Here is a 21,250-nt window from a genome sequence, read left to right as displayed (position 1 = left end):
ACCACCAAGATCTACTATTGACAGTATCAGCAGGTTAATTATGCAGTCTGTTAGTGATAATGTTAAGAAAGCTGGCACATTTTCAACTCAGATTGACACCCCTCAAGACTCAGGCATAGCTGATGTTGGAGCAGTGATGCTGGGAGATGTCAGGGGATGAGAGACTGAGACAGAGATCGCTTCACACTGATGGCAAGCTCGGTGTCAAGTCCTGAGAAAAATGTGCTCTTGACTGCTGCAGATGTTCTCACATCAGACCCATCGTGATGCAAAATCCTGCCGATTGTGAACAGCTAATGAAGCACCCCGTGTCAAAGGGACAGTGTGGAAAGAAAGAGCAATAGACAGAAGACAAAGGTGCAAGAAAGTTCTCAAAAAGAAGACTACAGGGGAGCTGGTCCCCTGAACTAGCACAGGAACGGACACAAATCAATAGAGTTAACAATCCAGAGACACACCCGCCCACCTACCAGGGACATGAGTTAAGCGATTGTATTAACTCCCAGGCAAAAAACCATTCAAATATAGGGGTGAAGCAAAAGGCTATTCATTTAGGGAAAATAAAACACCGTAACTCCTCTATTCTAAGATGCATTTTCTCATATTTTCATGTTTTCAAAACTATGATGTGCCTCACGATCAGTGTTGCAGGGGGTCTTGTTTGCTCCCCATCACATCTGCCTGTGCATGGGTGAACTTAGCCATGGTTAGAGGTAGCTGTTCATTTGAGTATCACCTCAGTTGCTTACAGCAATCCACACAGAATTTGAACTTATACTTAGATTCCTAATTGTCGCCTAAGACATCTTTTTAAAACTTACACTATAATGGAGCACGGACATGAAAAGTTATTGTACATGCGGAAGATCGTCTGCCAGATACCAGGCAATGCAATTAAAGGCAGCAGAAATTGCCAAACCATAGATAGCTACCCTAAAGAAATGCTTGCCCATATGCACAAAGAGACATTTACAAGGATGTTAATTATAGCACTGTTTGTAAGAGTAAATAATTAGAAACAACCTAAATGTCCACCATTTAGGGAACTTACATGGGAAGCTCTCCAAAACAACTTATATGAAAAGAGCTACTGAGTATGTACAGGATAATATACTGAACATAAAACCCCGTCACTGGTATACACACAGCTGTGTGCACCTAAAATCCACAGGTAACATTTTTGGAAGGTTCACACCTCACAGAGTGATATCCTTGGGGAAGAAAACAAAATTTGGGAATTAGGGGATGATGAAGCACTTTCACATTTTTGCCCTAAAATTTTCTATACTGTTTGCATTTTTACAATTTTTACAATCATGCTTTACTTGTCGAAAAATTGAAAAGAAATTATCAAACTTCTTGAAGTAGATCATAAAAAAATTAAAAGTCAACAGGGACTGGTGTGACCTATTCATGGGTCCTATATTTAGGCATCTATATATCAGCAACTACCTAAAGCAGTAGATTAATGTCAAGAATATTTTTTCTGCACGTAGAGAAAGAAATCAAACCGCAAGTATAATCAAACAGGAACTGCAGACACAAAATTCCCAATATTCTTTTGTGTGCTTTTAAATTATACTGTCGATGTTAAAGGGGCTGAAAGGGTCAAGATTAGAGACAGAGATTACAAAAAGTAGTGGGGGCCATGATGCTATTTAAGAACCAATGTCCAAAAGAGAACTGGAAAATGTGAAGAAGGCTGAGTGTGGTGTTGAAGAAAGTGCCTTGGATTGAATGTATAAGGAAGGCTTGTTTATTCCTTCAAATGAAGATGAAATACAGTCCTACCCTCTTCTGAATGGCTATTATATTAATGCCTCTTGTAATCTTAGAATTGAGAAATATGTTATTTAATATCCATCATATAAGAAATGGTAAACTTGGAAAATATATTTATTATATGTGACAAAGAGCTCATATTAATCTATGGAGAGTCATGGTGATTGATGCTCAACAGCTATTCTACTCCCAAAAGATGAGTCTAAACTAATTGTAATAATCCTTCCCTTGCCAGGGATTGGTTTAGGAAGGGACATGTGATTGATACTAGCCAATGAGGGATGTCTGCAGAGAACTTCTGGGAAAGGTACCTTAAGAAGAGGTAGCAGGCCCTGCCTCCTGTCCTCTGGGCAATGGTGGGTCTGGATGTGACGTTTGGAATTCTGATGCCAACTTACAACCATGAAGGGAGCTACCCTCAAGATGAAGCCCCTGGCAGAGCAGAGGGATGGAAGGAAGGGCCCTGGATACCTCACCTGGGACTCAACCTTTGTAAAGTAATAAAGTCCTTTATTATTTAAGCTGCTTTGAGTCAAGGGTTTCTGTTACTTTTAGCCAAAAACATCCATAAAAATGTATAAAGAGCTTTAACAATTATTATGAAAAAGATAGTGTTTGAAATCACTGAAAAATATTTGAGTAGGAATTCATAAAAGAAATGTTAAAAAAAATCAATGAACAATGAATTCAATCTTACTAAGAGTCAAAACTAGATTTTTGAAGCAAAGAAAAAATATCTACAGGAGTTCTTTATGTTTTGGAGATTCATCCTCATTGGTGAAATGGTTTACAAATAGTGTGTGGCATCTGTCATATAGTTTAATAGGTAGTCAAACAGTCCTTTCCTCTCTGGTATATAGCTTTTAAGATGTCTTCGAGAAACTCTACTCCTACCTCAATGTTCATCTTTATTTTCTTCTAGAAGCTTTAACATTTCACTTTTCACATTTTGGTCTTTAATCTATCTGGAATTTATTTTTGTGTGTGGTATAAAATAGGGATCCTTTCTCTCTCCTTTGTGGAAACCCAAATGCCCAATACACTTAAGAAAAGGTTCTCAACCATACTGGCAATTGGAAAAATGCAAATTAAAATGAGAAAAGAACCGTTTCAGATGGACAACACTTTTAAAAGAGTGATAATACCAAATATTGAAGAGCATGTAGGGAAGCAAATGTTCCAACCTGGCAGGCAGAGTAAAAGCCAGCATGCTCATTTAGCAATATCTAGGAAAGCTAGAGATGTGCATACCCTCTGATGCAGCCATTCCATTTCTGGGTACAGAGCCCAGACTGGTGACTCTCAACAATGGCTGCACAACTGAAATCAAATCTAAGACCCAGATCTGGGCGTTTTTTAAAGCTCCCCACGTGGTTGTTTGAAACTCTCTGCTCTGGAGAAGAAGCTCCTACAGGTGTGCATATGGGCACACGTACAAGGTTATTTAGTGCAGTACTATGTATAATAATGAGAAGCTGGAAACAACCTAAATGTCCCTAATTAATCAACTGTGGAACAGTCATACAGCAGAATGCCTACCGCAGCTCAAGCGAATATATATGTATTAACATGGATGAATCTCTAAACCACAATGAAAAGCAGTTTTAAAAGGACCTGTACAATATGAGAGTTAATGTAAACTTAAAAAACACATAAACAATGCAATTTCTGGTTTATGGTACATACACATATGATACAATATAAAAACATAAATGAGGAGAATGCAAGTCGACAGCCTTGCCCTGGGAGAGAAGGAGGAAACCGGAATCAAACTGATGGAGGGCACAGAAGGCTTGGGTGCATCTAATATTTTATTTCTCTATTTCCTACAATATTCCATGTGTTTGAAATAATATTTCATAATTTTTTTAAAAGTCACGGAATAAATTATTGTGGCTGTTAAAAAGGATAATTTGGAATTTTATGACTGCCATGTAAAGACATTCTAAATTTATCGTGATGTTAAAAAGCAGTTTATAGAACAGTATACACAGTATAATCTCATTTGTATTAAATATATGTATATTATACATAGATACAATAAATTGGCAGAGAGTCCTTCACTTTTAGATGTTTACTTGAATTTGGAAGGATATATACCAAACATTTCTGGGGAGAGAAGTAGATTGTTCACATAACAATCACGTATTATCAAGAAAAAAACAGAACCATTTTTTATTAAAACAAAAACACTCTAATGGCAACCAGGGCACGTGCGCTCCCATCTTGGCTCCAGACTGACATTGCGTAAAATTCTCCTGACTCCACATTCTCTCTCTCTCTCTCTCTCTCTTTCTCTCTCTCCATCCCTCCATCTCCTATTTTGTGAGTAACACATGAACACAGTAAACAATTCAAATCATGCAAAAGTGTAAATTATAAAACGTAAGTCTCCTTCCAACCCCTGATCCTTAGCTTCACTTCCTTCCCCAGAGAACACCACTGTAGCCAGGTTCTCAGGTCCCTGCCAGGCAAGGTTTATGTACTTACAAGCAGACGTGTATGTATATTACTGCCTTACACACACACACACAAATTTATTGCACCCATATATATTTACATATATGTGAATATATTTATATATTAAAATTATTATAATAAATTACACACACACACACACACACACACACACACACTGAAATCACACTAGAATACAGTCCCTCTGCCTTTGGAGGATGATTATCAAAGGAGAATGTACACCCAATATTTGCTTGATTCTACAATATTCCCCATTGTTATGCCTGAGAGGCAGTGCTATATGGCATGGATTTTCTTTTAAATAGCTGGAGAATTGGGGGAGAATTTCACTCCCCACATTGAAGTGAGAATTTCTGGATTGAAAAATCAGCCTGTAAATTTAGGTATAGGCTGACTCTGAAGTTCAGGATCTCTTAATAAAAGATTCTTGCTAACGTATTTATCCTCTGGAAAGCTCCCTTTTATCACAGCTGCTCCCTAGCTTGAGATTCTTAAGTAGTTCTCCATTAACCATACGATAAAGCCTCATCTCTCAGCTAATATCAACATGCCCTCCCACCCTCCCCAATAGGCCCGGCCCACCCCAACCAGGTTTCCTTCCTCCATCCTGCCCACACTCATAACCCCTCTTCCCCTGCCTCGTGCCTCCCTACCTCCTCTGCCTCTGGACTTCTTTGCCCTCTGATTTCAGGAATTATAAATGCTCTGAATTGGAAGGCCATTCAAAAGCATTCACTGAGCACCTACTGTATGCCAGGTCCTGGGCAAGCTGCCCAGACACAGGTGATGTGGTCACATGTGACTGCCTCTCACAGCTCTTTGGGCCAGGCTGCTACTCAGACACTTCCCTCACCAAGGGATCAGGCAGCTCATTTCAATAACAGACTGTCAGGCTTTCAGAAGATCCTGCTACTCTTGCTGGGCTCCCACTTATCAGTGCTACTCTGACTGTGTCGAGTCCAGAACTAAAGCGATTCCTTTATTCCAGGCACTCTATCTCTAGTAATACAGCTGAAATTTGAGTGAGCCTCATCAGAGCCACACACTTGTAAGATCTTTTTGGAACCTGGTACTCTTGTCCATGAATTCATAATCACTGCTAATTTGCCATTCCTTGAGTGTGACCCACGTGCTTCCTCTGACCAAGGCAGTTATAAATAACTGAGGGAATGAAACTGAAGACAGAGACCTAGGGCCCGATACTGGAGACTTCCCTTTAGCTGAGTTGGCCCCACTGTCCATGACTTCTTGGGGCCATGACACCAGGGGCCCATGCCAGTTTTGGGGCTGCCCCCAATCCTAGCACCGAGCCCAGCCCACCACCTAGCCTTCCAAATCCAACCCAGAAAGGTTGGAGAACGCGCCCAGAAAGGACCTGGTAAGGGGTGGGCTCATGGGGGCCATCCTCCCTAGGCCTGCCGACTGAAACGTAGATCACAGTGATGGTGAAAACATGTAAGAAAACAGAACATTCAACACACATTTTTAAAAATGAAAAAACCCAGAATAAATGTCCAAGTAGCTATCAAATCTGATCACCAATGTCATCGGGGGTGGGGGTGGGGGGTTCCACTTTGGGTGCCCAATGTCAAAGCTTTTCTACCAAAGCACTCATTTATTTGATCACAGAACAAAACCACATTATGTGCTGACTGTGTGCCAGCCACCCAGGGCACCTGGGGGTTGGTGATGAATGAGATCCAGTCCCTGTTTGGGGGACCTCATGGTCTGATGAGGGAGGTAGAATCAGAAACAAAGCAGGTAGTTCCAGGATAGACATAGGCACACACAAAGTGCTGTGGTCTAACCCTGACTGGGGCTACCAAGGAGGGCTTCCTGAAGGAGGTGGTATCTGAGCTGAGAAACAAAGGCCTGGCAGCCAAGGGAAGTGGGGAAACGTGGGGACTCCAGCCAGTACGGCCATGTGCAAAGGCCTAGGGCCCAGTGGGAGAGGAAGGAGGGAAGTCCTAAGACTGACCACAGCTTCGATGGGGTATGAGCAGGCAAGCCCGAGGCCAGGTGGAGGAAAGGACTCATGGCCCTTCAGAGGAGCCTGAAGGCCGTGGTAGCCACATTATCACTGACCTGGATGGAGAGAAGAAAAGTCATGAGGCCCAGGAGACAGCTGATGCAGATGTACGTGCTGTCCTCGAATCACAGGGGAAGAAGGAGCAGAGAGGAGCAGGCTTGGGGACTCACCCTGGGGGCTTGGGCACACTACTGTGGCCACTTTCCAAATGAGGCAAGCAGGGTGCATTGAGCACCAAGGCAGGAGCAGTGACGTGAAGGAGGAATCAATGACACTAAAACCCAGGTGGCCTAGGGGCAAAAGGGAGCATGGAGACGGGGGCAGATATGGGGCGCACTGGTGTGAACTAAGCCTTCTCCCAAAGGCTGCTCTGGCGTCCTGAGGAATGGATTCACTGGTGAATACAGAGATCTTTTTCATGGGAATGAAATAAGCTGTGACATTTAACGTGAGGGACTGCTCCAGACAACACAGGAAGAAGCCATTTCCCGGCAAAGGGATGATGACGCTGGCATTTCCGGTCCACGCAGGAAGATTATTCCCTGCGCAAGCAGTCCGCTGGCTAGGGCTGAGGCTCCGCCCTCCTCCACCAGGAGCTCAGAGCCCCCATGAGGGTCTTCATTAGCACAGACAGCTGGTCCTCTGCTCGGTGTGGATTCAACCGTGCAGCCTGAGCATGACCTTCAGAGCTTTCTGCCCTGCCCCCTACACACACATAGAGAGAGCCTGGGAACATAGACATCCTTGCCAGGTGACACCTGGGGTCTCCACCTCTCAGCTCCTGGCTAAAGCCCCTGCCCCGCCCATTCCTGAAAAGATGAATCTACTTCTATGCCAGTGCCCCATCATGGCACCTGGCACCTGGCACCTGGCACGCCCCCGCCTGGCCACTCCTCCCAGCCCCCACCCCAAGGCCTCATGAGAGGCTGCTTATGGGGCCTGCCTCCACTGGAACGGACTCTGTTCGCGGAGCTTGGCGGCTGGATCTGGAGGTTTGTATTTTTCCGATGCCTCCTCAATTGACCTTTAATTACACTGTTTGCCCAGCTCCCCAAACCATTAACTTCCACCTTACAGCAACCGCATGTCAATTAATGGAGGGCCTGCTCTGGGCCCGAGCTCCTGAACACAATTAAGCGTGACAGTCCACAAATAAGAGAGAACTGGAGAATTAATTAAGGTCTAAACAAATTAATTACCAGTCCCCAATCGATTCCGATGCCAGCACACACCGTCTTTCCTAACGTGTCCATGTATAAATAGAAACTGAGATTTCTCACATGATGGCCGTTCCAGACCAAGGCACAGCAAGGTTCTGAAACCACCCTGAGGGAGAGAAGTGGCGGAGGGACTGTCCTCGGCGCTCCCCACGTACTCCACGCACATGCACACAACCCCGGCTGAAAAACCAGGGGCAAACCTGGAAGTGGAGTGCTCCCGGTGGGACACAAACAGCCTCGGCCGCCTCTGGACCACGTCCTGTTTCTGGGCCGCAGGGTTATTCAAGGGGGCTTGAAGTGGCCCTGGGCTTTAGCCAGCTCAGGATAACTCAACAAGTCTTGTTAATTCAACAAGAACTTGTTTATTCTTCTGTCAGATGGGATGGCTTTCTCTGCCCTAGGGTCCTCCCAGAGAGAGAAAGAGGACTGTTGAGGGAAATGAGGAGCGCTATGGAGGTCTGGGAGTACTGGTCTCTGCAAACCCAGGGGAGGCCGCAGTGAGTGTCCCAGAGTTCCCAGCGGGAAGGGACTGAAATAGGGGTGTGAGCTGCAGAATCAGGTGCGAGAACCAAGCATCCTGTGCGGAGAGTCTCAGGCCTCTGGCTTGGGCCGCGTATGGGGCCCGGCGCAGAGAGGTGTCCTGCCATCTCCCAGACTTCCCAGGCAGGAACCCCAGGGGGAGCTGTGCAGAGAAGGAGCAACTGACTCTTGGGAGCCTCCTGGCCTCCCAGAGCCTGAGTTCCCAGCCTGCTCAGGAGGGACAGCGTGTGGATACGACCTCTGAGCACAGGGCACACAGGCCCCTTCAGGCCCCTCTCTCACTCTGAAGATCCCCTTGTGCTCCATCCTCCCACACACACAACCCAACAACCAGATCTTATCCTATCATTTCCACTTGCCTCAACCTACTTCCCATGTGCACTCATGGCTCGGTGAGTCCTGTCTCCCCATCAGGCCAGGGTAATGCACCCTCTATAAGGTATATAAGGCACCTCACTATAAGGTAAAGTGAGTCCTGAGCAAGCCTCTCTGGGATCTTAACAGTGGCCTGGCTCAGTCTGGCCCAGCCTGCCGTGGAAAGCAGGGGTGAACGCCTAGTGGGACCTGGGCCTTACCAGTATGCAGTGGGGCTGAACAATGCTCTGTCCTGGCCAGAGGCTCCTAGGGAAAGGTGGAGGGAGGCCAGGTGCACAGACTCGATGGTGGCCTGAGAGGACCAGGGGACTTTTGAGCCCCTGGAGGGTGAGGGACATACCCACTTATCTTGTATACCACTGTGTCAGCACTGACCAGGGGAATTGGCAAGTGCCCTTTTGCAGTTGGGTCTGGGATGGACATTGGGGGCCAGAAAGATGGGAGCCTGCAAGTGAGGGAGGAGAGACAGGCAGGGAGTGGAAGGCAGACAGGCACACACCCAGGACTTGGGCAGCAGGCCTGAGGAAGCAGCCATAAAGGACCTGCTTCTCTCAGCATCCCGGCAAGCTAGGACAATCAGGGCTGCAAACCACACTGTGTGCAACCTGTGCAACTGGCGAGGGCTACGTGAGAACTCAAGACCCCTTAACAGTGGCTGGATTAGTACAAGGGGACTGCAGGCTCCTCCTCAAAAAGAAAACAGGAGAGAAATCGGTCTGGAGCCTAGAAGGACAGGTCAGAAAGTCTCAGGTGGGCATGACAGAAGGATCAAACCCAAAGACAGGGACCCTCCTCCTGAAGGAGACTCGGAGAAGTTAAGACCACCCCCCAAGGTCACACAGCAAGATGGCCAGCAGAGCAGGGCTGGAATGGGCTCTGGTGACGTCCTTGTCTGAAGCTTGGCTCAAGGACAGATTACATCTCAGCCGAGTCCCAGATCCAGTCCAGTGCAGCTGAGAGCTGCCTCTTTCTCAGGCTGCATCTAACCCTCCAGCTAGGGATGGCGAGGCCCGCAAGAATGGCAGCCGTGTTCACTCAATTAGGCCCCTTAACAAAGTCAGATCTAAACAGTTATTCCATTAATGGCCCACCCCAGAAATAGCTGAGAGTTCATTAAAAGTGTGGAGTTGCTATAGCAATTATCTGGGTTGGCTGAGGCTCATCGAGTAGGTTGGTCCTGGGAGTTCATTAGCCTCTGGGCCGTGGAGGAGGTGGGGCTGACCAGGAATGAGCTCCTGGGGGCTTTCAGGTGCTTCAAAGCACTTTCCTGTGAATGGAATCTGGTCTGTGGTCTCATGTGACCCTCCCACAGTTCTGGGCTGTAGGAAGGTACCGTGTTTCCCCCAAAATACGACCTGACCGGAAAATAAGCCCTAGCATGACTTTTCAGGATGACATCCCTTGAACAAAAGCCCTAATGTGTCTTTTGGAGCAAACCTTAATATAAGACCTGGTCTTATTTTTGGGGAAACACGGTAGGTACTGGTACCCCACTTGACAGATGGGGAAGCTGAGCCCTGGAGAAGAACAGGGTCCAGACCATCAACCTGGATCTGACTCTCTGCTCTTCAGACTGAGTCTTGGAACCAGGGACGTCACAGTACCCCATGCCTCTCCTGGGCTGGCCCCCATCTTTGTCTTCTGGCAACAGATGGGAAACTCAGTGTCATGGTTCAAATACTGGCTTATACTTCTCTTTTAATGACTAATTGCTGAATGCCTCATGTTTTTTTTCAATGTTATTTATTTCTCTTTAATCAAAAAAAAAAACTTCTTACTGCAGTGCCCTCTCCCCAAACAAGGCATAGGCTTCTTACAGAGCCAGGCTAGACTTTGTGGGATCCCCGGGCCCAGGCCTGGGGCATCTATTGGGAACTCAGAGACTCCAAGACCAGCAAGGACTCAGTTGAAGGCAGGTAAGATCCCCTCCACACACACACATGCACCCACAATTACCTGAATTTGAGTGGGGGCCTCCAAAACCTAAAGGGCCCACAATACCCAAAAGCTTGGAACACTAGACTAGCAGGAGCAGTGGACCTTCTTTTGTGTCACGAACCACTGGGACAGTCTGGTGAGGCCCACGCACCCCTCTTCGAATAATGTCTCTAAATGCATAAAACGAAATACACAGGACTACAAAGGAATTATATTGAAGTAAGGTATCAAAATATTTTTTAAATTGTGATATAGTCATAGATTTGGTTTTTTAACTAATGAATTAAAAAATAAGATCTACCAGTGAATCTGTTAAGTATAATTTTGATTTAGTATTAAGTATGAACAATATTTTAAGATCTCTGCAACAACTGTAACATTAATAGGACATAAATTATCTGTGATTTCTATTGGTGACAGTCACAGGACTTGCTTGTTACTATAGTTTGCTGCCTACATTCATAATGCAAGGAAATGTTTAACGTCAGTTAGATGTTAGCCTAAATTTTTCCCCAACCACGTTCACGAGATCCACTGCATTCTATCTGCTGACCCTTCAGGAGTCTGGGATCCCAGGTTAAGAATCCCTGTGCAGAATTTTGGGTACAGAGCTAGTCAGCAGGGCCCCTGTCACCTTTGCTTCTATCTACACGTTTGGTTCAAGTTGTCCCTGCCAGAAAACAGCCCCTCACCCCCACGTCAGGAGAGTGAGAAGGTGCAGTCCAGCTTCCGAGACCCCGCAGCCCCACACGCCCACACACGCATGCGCACTCAGCCCCGTGCGGATCTTACCTACGGCAGGGAAGGGTACAAATCTCTGCACAAGAAGGCGGGTGGCTGGGGTGAACTTGTTGGCTTTCTGAACCAGGACATTAAGGCCCACCTTGGAAAGAAAACACAGAAAAAGCACGTGGTGCTGCAGCCGCCTGTGGGAGGAAGGGGCACACCAGGGGAAGAGCAGAGAGTGAGAGGCACCCTCTTCCCTTGCAATTTCACCCCGGATCCTAGATTGCCGAGCTCCAGTGTGGCTATTAAGAGCACCCCAACTCAGTCATCCCAGTTAACTGGCTCATGAGACAGAGTGAGGGAGGTCACACACACACACACACACACACACACACACACGCGCGCGCGCCTCTCTGGAGAGTGGAGAAGTGATGGTGGGGTGGTTGCTATTGCAAATCATAAAGTGTAGGACCGCCTTATTCTCAGCCCAGCCTCTAAGTACCACCCCTCTGAGGCCCCACTGGGAGCCCAGGCCTGGGCCTAGCCAGACCATGAAGGCTCAGGAGAGGGAGATCCAAGCACCTGCACGTAGGTGCCTGCAGAGTTAAGCAGAGCAGCCGCAGCAGGACAGGGGCAGGTGGGGGACACAGGGGACATCCTGGCCTCCCTGCCTGTCTTCACTCAGATCCCAGCTCCCCTCACCTGGAGCCCCCTTGCCTGGATGTTTCTTCGTCGACACTTGGGTGTCCCCCACTCCAGTCCAGGACCATGCTGTCCTTCATCTTTCTAGAATACAGGTCCAATCACACCCACCACCAGCAGCTCCTTCCTGCAACCTGGGCGAGAAGGTGCAATCTCTCCCGTGTGGCGGCTTGGCCTCCATCCCTTCCTTTCCCCACTCCCCCAACAATCCATGTTCTCCCTCCATGAGTCAGGTTTGCTTCTGATTAGATGCTACGAAAGCTTTCCAGCCTTGGGGGCCTTTGCCAGTGCTGGTCCCTATGCCCAGGAGGCCTTCCTTCTTTCCTCTACTCAGTTTACACTTGTCCTTTTACGCTCCATCGGCAGTATCACTTACTAACTGTGGGAATCCATTTAGTCATGAAGTCATTCAACCTCTGCCTCAGTCTTCTTGTCTGTACAAAGGGATAGTAAAACCTACGGCATCCCAGGACTGTTGTAAGACTGTATGTAATTCTTTAGCCTGAGTTTAGCGTCTAAGAGGACTCAATAAATGAAGCTATATAAGAAGGTTGTCGCCTCTCCCTGGCATAAAGTCCCTCCCTCACACATCACCAGCCTCTCCTTCCCAGCACGCCATACACTGTTCATGCGTGTGATGTCCCCGCCAGACTGGGAGGGAGGGGCCGTGCTTCTTTCATCTCTGTGCCCAGCACTAGGGTAGTGGATGGCACAGAGTACATGCTGAAAACACTGTGACTGAGGAATAAATGCATGAACCAACAAACAGAGGAATGGATGGAGAGATCAGCACAGGCTAGAAGGGGAAAATGAGATGAGTCTAGGTGGAAGGAAAGGACCTTTTGGTGGGGAAAACAGCGTGAGCATAGGCATGGAGAGAGAAAAGGCAAGATGCCCGTGGCCAGACCAGAAGACAGGTGTGTAGAGGCCTCTGCTCCCCCAGTTGATGCCAGAGCCAGCCCCTGCTCTGTAGATAATTCCTGGCCTGAGGGGGCCTGGGGCTGCTTGCTCGGGCTCTGACACACCTGCTGTCTTGGAAGGCCACCTGTACCCACTGCTCTGGCTCTGGCCTAAACCTCTGTGTTGTTGGGGAAGATGCAGAGCCTTGGGAAGGCCTCCTGCTTTTGGGTCCCTGCAGCAGTCAAAAGCGGGGCATGGCAGAAATGGCCCAGGCACCCAGGAAGACAGGACGTGCCAGCCTGCTAGCCCCTGGGCAACCCAGGGCCCCCTGAAGCCAGAATACTGCCAGGCAAACATAGCCTCGGCTCTTGGGTGCCTGGCCTCCATTTGAAGCCTCAAGTGGATACTCAGAGTCCGATTCTTGTTGTCTCTGCTTGTTTAATGGAAGGCTGGGAGGCAGGGAGATGTGTGGCAGCTTGGACACACTTCAGTGGTACAGCGGGGCAGGCTGGGGAGCTGCCAGCCCACACTGGGCCCTGCTGCCCTGCTTCCAGGCTGCCCCTGCCACGCAGATGGAACTCATCAAGTCCAGGTCACCCCAGCTCTCAGCAGTGAGTGACTCTATTTCTGTGATTCAGAAATGGTTCTCCCCTCTCCCCCAAAATACCAGGGAATATGTTCCTACAGAGTGCAGGGAGGGAAAGTGTGGAGGGACAGGCAGGTAGGTATTAGTGATAAAGAGGAGAAGGAGGAAAAGGGGGTGGGGATATGCCTAACCACATGCCAAGCAAGGCACATAAAATACCTTAATTAAATCCCCACTACAAGCTTTCAGACAGGGCGTTACTCCTTACAGATTCAGGGAAGTTCAGACAGGTTCAGAGAGGTAAAGTAACTTTGTCCAGGGACAGACAGCTATTATGAGGCAGGTAAAACTAGGATTGAACCCAGGGTCTGCTAATTTGAGTGCTTTGTTCTTCACCACTATGCTATTTACTGTCCAATTGCCTTCCAGCATTGAGGATTGCTTTAATGTCTGCCATTTAAAACTGGCTGTTTGCATAGCAAAAGCCTCCCTGAAAAGCCCAGCCTGGGTCTGGGGCTCAGAAGACTGGAAAGGGGCAGGAGCTTCAGTCAGGGGCCACAGGGCCCTTGAACTTCCTTCCCCCGTCCCCCCATAGCTAGAAATCAGAAGGTCTGGGTACAAAAGCCCCCGCATTCATTTGGAAAGAGGCAGAGAGTGCTGGAGGAGTGGGGGGCAGGAGCCCTCCAAGAAGCCAGCAGGGAGCTCGGCCACTTCCCCTGGCAGCCTCTTGGGGATGGGCAGGGCAAGGAGGCATAGTGGCCTTGTAGCAAACACTCAGACTTGCCCCCTTACCCTCAAGCCTTCCTCTCCCTGGCTGGGATGGCACAATCCAGAGTGAGGGATTTAGCCTGTCTTCCCCTACCCCATGTGGGAGCCCTGGATAGAAAGAAGGAAAGAAGAGAGAAAAATAAATGCCCGGGGGCCTAGGTTTCTTCCTGCCCTCCCTTCCCGGAAGCTCATGGGAGTCTCCCCAACACAAATGTGGTGAAATTTACTGAAGGACATGCATGTTTCTGAGCACATAGCCAACACTCTAGAGTCCAGGGAAGGGGCTGGGGACCAGGAAAGGGGGGAGAAGGCTTGGGTTTCTGGGTAGCCCATCCTGCTTCTCCACCCATGATGGACCCAGTGGCAGACAGCCATGAATACAGGGGAGGCAAGTGACCACTCCCCTTCCCTCTCCCTCCAGCTCCTCCTGCAGTCCCCCACCCAGGTCTTCCCGTCCCAGCAGCTAGGATGGCCGAAGCCTGGGAAAGAACCAGGGTGGGCTGCACACCGGGGGTTGGGAGCCCGTCTGTTCTGGTTCCTCGGGGGCCCTTTGGCCTGGAACATTTGGTGGAGCCCATTAAAATTAAAAAGCCAAGTGGCTGGTGGCTCTGAATGCCAGCTCGTTCTCCCTGGCATGGTAGGTCCTGTTTAAGGGAACCAGCTGGCATTAATGGCACACAACTCATCACGAACAGCAGCTAGCGATCAGAAAAATCTGAGCTAATAATCGGGTTTGGGAAAGATAATGAGATATGGAACAATCGCAGCTGAGGGTCCCCTAGGGTCTGTTTTAACAGCCTCCAAATAAGCCACAAAATAGGAATTAACCAAACAGGGGTTCCATTTGGGTGGAGGGGAAAACAAACAGGGTGTGGATTTTGCACAAGAATTCCCATGTGGCCAGCAGACAAGGGTCCTGGGAGAAGCCAGAACCCAGGATCCGAGGGGCATCAGCAAAGGTCTGAGGAAGCAGTAGACTTTCTCCGGCCACTTTTCTCCAAGCTGCGGCTCCCAGGCTAGTGAATTTGCCACAAGCAGCTGACAGGAACAGAGGAAGAAGACAGAAGAGTGGCTTCCTGACAGTCCCCCTGCAGTGGGGTAAGTGTTGACCAGTACCAAGAACTGGGGTGGGGTGGGAGCTCCGTGACTCATGCGGCTGATAGCCGTCAGCCGTCTCCGTAAGTATCAATGTCTTTCTCAGGCCCACAGCAGCCTAATTTCTGCACGGTCAGCGAGGAGACACCAGAGGGCCTAGAGCAATGCATGCAGCCCTCTCTCACCCAGGCTGTGTCCTCGCCTCCAGCCCACACATCCAATCCCCTGCGGGAACCTCTGTTCCAAGAGGCTTCAGGCGCTCCACCTTCGCACACCTCAAATGAAGGTTCTGTTGCTCTTTCTCACGCGCACGCCCAGTCCTGCTCTCCCGTTCCCAGCTCCCTCCTCCTGCTGCAGACCTAGGAGGCTTCCCAGCAGGAGCCGCTCAGCCCTCCATCCCAGCCATCACCCCATGTCCAGCCCATCCACAGAGCTACCGTTCCAACTCCTGGGCATCCTGAATGCGGCGACTTCTCTCTCTCTGCTCCCACCACTTCACTTAAGCACCAGTCTCTTCTCCCTGGATGACTGCCCACCTTCTAACTCAGCTCCCTGCTTCCACTCTTGCCTCCCTCCAGTCCCTCTCTACACAGCAGCCAGAGTGACCTCCTAACAATACCAACTTGCTTTAGCCTTTCCTGGCTTCTCACTGCACTTACAGACCCGTGTGCCACTGCGTGACCGCCTGGCCTTGTTTGCCAGGCTCCAGCCACCTCAGCATTGCCCCTGGACCTCTTATGAGCCAATTTTCTACCCCCTGCCCCCCCTCTTGGTCCGCTCCCTTTTCAGCGTGAATGTCAGGCCCTCTTTACTCAGGGCTCCCCTTTTATAGTCTCTCACAGAACCTGGAACTCTTCCTTCTGTGTACCTATCATGGTCTCTAAGCACATATTTACTGACCTTCATAAAATGTTGTAGATCAAAGTAATGCATGTATATGATGAAAAACTGAATTCCATAGAAATGTTTTTACCTGTGGCTTCTGCTAAACATCCATCTCTCCCCACAGGCCCTGGGCACTGGGCTCAGGGTCTCTGTCTCTCTCATTCCTCACTGACATTCTGGTGGCTGGTGAAGTGAGTAGGTGCTTCATAAATGTCTCTAGAATAAATCAAGTGAATGATTGCTGAAGCAGGAGGAAAATAACGAAGAGCCACAGAGGAGACTTGCCTTGTACAGTGACTTCTGAGCACCTCTGCAAACAGCTCTGCCAGTGCTGGATGCTGCATACCCGGTCTAAGTCGGCCCGAGTGGACGGCTCACCCCTCCCAGGAGGGACCGGGAAGGGGTGGCCCCAAGGGCCGTGAAGGCTTCTGAGAACAGGGTGCCTGATTGACCCTGAAGGGGGAGTGGGAGGCAGCCGCCAGGTTAGAAGGGAGAGGGGTTCAGCAGGCTTCAGGACCATGAACTATCAGATTGTCTAAAGCAGGCCCTGCAGACACTTGCCATAAGGGGGTCCAAGGACCCCTAGAGAACAATGGAGAAGGGGGCATGTCTGAAAGGACGGATGGTATAAGATTAGAATTTAGGTCCACTCTTGGGTGGTGGTAATAATGTAACCAAATGGTCACAGGTTTGTGTGGGTCCTAGAGGGGGCAAGGGCTGGGGCAGGTCAAGGAATCTTTGAGGTACCAAAAATGCCCACCAGAGGGCGCTCATTGTAGAATAAACTCTTGGTAACTAAGTGGCCCATTACCCTCTAATTTTCCTGCAACCCCAGCCAGCCTGTGGCTTGGCAACAGGCTCAGGAGCCAAGGGCCAAAGTGGGTGGGACAGAGTCATGCACAGGCTAAAACTCCAGTCAGCTCCAGCTGCAAATGAGTGGCTTGTTTGTTAGCAACAGTGACCAGACCTGACCCCTGAACCATGACCCACAGAGACCAGCTGGCCACCTGCTGGAAAACCAATTACATTAGACTCCTTCCATGTAGGAGGGGACAACAACTTATCCTGCCCAGAATATATACAGAATGGCACTCGTGTCAGACTCACCACGGCTAGCATCACCATCTACAGGCTTTTAGAACACTTGAGATTCTGCTCCAGGGTCTGTGCGATGGGTCCTCCAACCCAGAAGCCACTCCTCGTGAGAGCAACCAGATAATAGTCTGGTCCAGGATTCTCAGGCTTCTGGCCCCCGTCCTCCATTAGGCCCAGAAAAGAACAGCAGGGCCTGAGGTGCACCCCAGACCACAAAGAACAACCTGAGGTACACTCTTGACCACAGAGAACTCCCTGAGGTGCACCCCGGACCACAGAGAACTCCCTGAGAGACACACTGGACCACAGAGCCAGTGAGGTGTGTCTTGCTGGAGGCAGGGCATGCTGTGACCAGGGACAAATAAATGCTGCTGACGACTTTAGCCAGAAAACACAGGCCCAGGCACCAAGTATGAAGGTGAGCAAAAGGGCTAACCCTGTTACAGCTAAGGAGCCTCTCAAACATTTTCTTCCCATCTCTATTGTTCTCAGGGTACCTGGGGAGGGCCTTGTCTACCTGGGTGCATGGTAGCAGTTCCTCCAGCCTGGAAGCTGAGAATACTGCTTGGCTTTTTCTGCCTTCTTATGCCACAGGGGAAGCAGGAAGAAAAAGGGGTCCTGTGGCAGCAGAATAGTGTGTGAGTAAGCCTGGGTTTGAATCCCTGCTCTTTCACTGACTTCACCTCTGTGCCTCAGTTTTCTCATCTACAAAATGGAGTCGAACATCTAAACAGTATCTGGCACTCCGTAAGTGCTAGCCATTACGATTATCTGTCTGTCTGACAATCATGGGGACATGGAGTAAGCAATGGGAACTGAGTGGGGAGGGGTTTCACCCAGGGACCCCCTGGGATACTTCCTTGTACTCCAGTGTCTAGTAGTAAAGGTTAACAGACATCACTGTATCCTATGCAGAAAGGACCCCCGCCCCCCACAGGGCCTAGACCCTTCGGGAATGGAGGTCAGCGTTGCCCCACAGGGAAAGTCCTCGCCAGCTAAGACCTGGCTAAAAGTGAAGGGTTTGAGGGTCAGGCATGAAACGACTCTCATACTCTAGCTCCATAAACCAGCTCCTGACCAGACTGTAGCCCTGAGCCTTCCTCTCCAGTCCCAAGTGCACTCTCATCCCAGACCCTGCGTCCATGAAAGTGGTCCATCTGCTGGGCCTGCCAATCCCCCACAACTTCTCCAGCCCACTTCTGCCTGCACTCCCAGCAACGCCAGGGGTCCCTGAGCCCGGCAGGGGCTCCCGGCATGGCTCTCCAGTGCTCCGTGACTGGCTCCTGCTACTGTCCTGGTCTCATCATCACCTCCTCACCGTCACTCCGTACACAGCAGCCACTCTCAGCTTCTGGAATGTGTCATGCTCTCTTCCTGTCTGCCTCTTCATGTGCTGCGCCCTCTATCTGGAACACACAGCCCTGCCTTCGCCTCTCCCGGGTCTGCCCTATGAGAGTCAGCCCCGTGTGAATTAGGGGCGCCTCCCCTGGGTCCCACCAAATCCAAGGGTCACCTTCATAATTCTGGTTATGCCACAGAGTTCCCCAGCTTCCCCTCTCAGCATCTTGAAGGACACACCAGTCTACGCATCTGCATCTCAGTGTCGGCAGGGAGACCAGCACATATGCGCCCTGAAGGGGGTGCATGGGTCACCCTCGTGTAGCCAGGGCCCAGGGGGAGCTGACCACAGGGCTCCACATCAGCTGCTGATGGAGGCTCCTTTGTGAAAAGCCGGTAAACTGTGAGATCTCAAGAATAACTTCTGATGAAATTTCTTTTTTATTCTTGAGCAAGAAGCCAGACATTGCCAAATCTATTTAGAGGGTTCACCAAAAAGGCTGCTAACCCCATACTGGTGGTCCTGCAACCAGCATGAGACTTCATATTGGGGATATGCAAACTGGGGATCCCTGACTCTGGGGGTTGCTGGCCAAGGCCGTGAGCTCAAGTGAGAGGGGAAAAGGGCTATGTAGGGTCCAGAGAGGATGCTGGACTCCCAAGGCCTGGCCTCCACTTCCAGCTTGCCCTCGGTCCCTGGGATCTGCCCTTGGCCTGTCAGCACCCCCATCCATGCTGCCTGCTTGTAGGGACTCGTTTTAATTAATGCCAGATCTGGACCAACCACTGGGGCCCTGACACTTGTTTGCAGGTCATCTCCTCCTAACAGGCTCACCCTGGGAGGGGATTTGTCACTAATTGAAGCAGAGATCAGTTAATGAGGCCGCGAGGCCTGGGGTTCCATAGAACAAGGGAAAGGGAAATAAAATAAAGCCTCTTTCTTTGGAGGTTTTGTGATTTACACACACAAAAGAAAAGCAAGCAAGCTGCAGATTTTCCAAGTCAGAAACTCCACTCCATCTGCCGGAGTTAGACCCTCACTGTGTGAAGACGGCAGGCAGAGGGACGTGCCACTGCTGAGACTCCTGGATCAGAGTGGAGAGGGGCCTCCCGAGGCCAGCAATCCATCAGCAACCTAATTAACAAGTATTTATGGAGCAGTGCTCCGTGCCCCCCTCTGTGGAGGAGAAGACACAGGGCCTGTCCCTGGTTAGCTTGTAATCCAGTGGAACAATGAGAAGACAGGACACGGGGCATAACTGAGTAAGTGCGCAGGAAGGACAGAAGTTTCTAGGACTTAGGGTGGGGGAAGAACAGTATGGGCTGGCATGGTCAGGGAACGCCTCTTCAAGGGCTCTGCAGCTAGGCAGGGAGGAGGAAGGAGGGTCTCCCCAGCACAGGCACGGTCCTGGGGGCCATGACAGTCCCTGTGGGTGAACCCTGGCTCTGAGAGCCCTAGAGGACCCCAAGACCCCAGGAACTCTGCTGGGCTTTGGGCCTCAGAACGCCCACCCCCACAGCTGGGCTAGCTTTGGCCCTAAGGAGTGGTTGGAATGGAATGACTAGGGTCCCTTGGGTGAGACAGCAAGGGCTGGGCGTGCAGACAGCCTGGGGCCCTGGGAAGATACTGCTTCCTGTTACTGGGGCCCCAGGCTTCAGGAGGAGGAGGTCCCACCACGACAGTGATCCCCTTCCCTCAAGCCCGTCCCCATCAGAGCCACTCAATATTCTTCCCAGGCGGCTTCTCCTTCCAGCTCCCTGCCTCAACTTTACCTTTAAATCTCAAAGAAGGAAAGCGGCATTTTCAAGCGGCTAAACTAGGCTGAGCCATCAGCTCCTCTTGTCACAAGGGAAGAAGGGACATCGGCAAGAAAGAGGTGACAGAGCCCTTTCCCCTCTCTCCCAAGAGTCCCTGACCTTGGCCAGCAACCCCCCAGAATCAGGGACCCCCAAATTGTACGAAACCTCATGCTGGGTTGCAGGATTGCCAGGGTGGGTTAGCAGTCTCTTGAACAGCCATCTAAACAGATTTTGCAGTGTTAGGCTTCTTGCTTGGGGTGAGACATAAGGATTCAGGGAAGGAGAGTGATCTTGGGCATGAAATGGGAGCCCCCACACACACACACACCTAACAGCTATTTGGAGATGATCTTGTCTACGTGGGAGTGGAGTAAATGAGGCCATTTCAGAACAATCCCCAATCCCTGCTTTAGAAGAACAGTAGGTAAATGACGGTGTTTGGTGCAATGGTTTAGTACATAGTCATGAATAATTATACTTAATTAATGACACAGGAAAGATGAGGAAAGTGGGTTTTACAAAAAAATTATTATACGTGAATGTTTTTTAATTTGCATTTTCTCATTTTTTCTTACTAATTGCAAGTATTTATTGTGTAATGAATAAAATAACAAAGTTGTGTGACTTTTGCCCCTGGCGTCAGCTATAGGCCACCCCGCTGGATTCTAGGGCCTACCAGATAGAGGAGCCAGGGAGGGCTCAAGGGTAGGACAAGCATAACCACGGTCTTGGGGGCTTGAGCTTCTGCTCTGGCGCTGGCCATGGCCCCTCGCTGTGTCACCTGCTCTCTGCCCTCATCTGGGATCCATCCTTACGCTCACATAGTCAGTCTACAAACTTCCCGTACGTAATAGCTGCTCTATTCTCAAATAGACACAAAATGAGCCTATTGCCCCTGTCTTGAGGAGCTTACCGGCCTCCAGGAGGGACTGGACATGTGCCCACATGACCAAGGCTACCAAGAGGGGACAACAGTGCCCTAGGAGCTCAGGC

At 49.8% G+C, this 21,250-nt stretch overlaps 1 protein-coding gene across 4 annotated transcripts in view; it reads right to left on the bottom strand.

Moving 5' to 3' along the window:
- Positions 1–21,250, bottom strand: part of SFXN5 (sideroflexin 5) — a 111,514-nt gene that overhangs the window by 29,360 nt on the left and 60,904 nt on the right. For all 4 annotated transcript variants that reach the window (XM_033124729.1, XM_033124732.1, XM_033124731.1 and 1 more), the window contains one exon: positions 11,155–11,245. In XM_033124729.1, coding sequence (XP_032980620.1) covers positions 11,155–11,245 — 91 coding nt within the window. The remainder of the gene's footprint in view (positions 1–11,154; positions 11,246–21,250) is intronic.

Source organism: Rhinolophus ferrumequinum, chromosome 13 (genome assembly GCF_004115265.2).
Source record: "Rhinolophus ferrumequinum isolate MPI-CBG mRhiFer1 chromosome 13, mRhiFer1_v1.p, whole genome shotgun sequence".
NCBI classification, from domain to species: domain Eukaryota; kingdom Metazoa; phylum Chordata; class Mammalia; order Chiroptera; family Rhinolophidae; genus Rhinolophus; species Rhinolophus ferrumequinum.
Note: the sequence above shows the minus strand (reverse complement) of the source record. Positions and strands in the feature narration are given on the sequence as shown.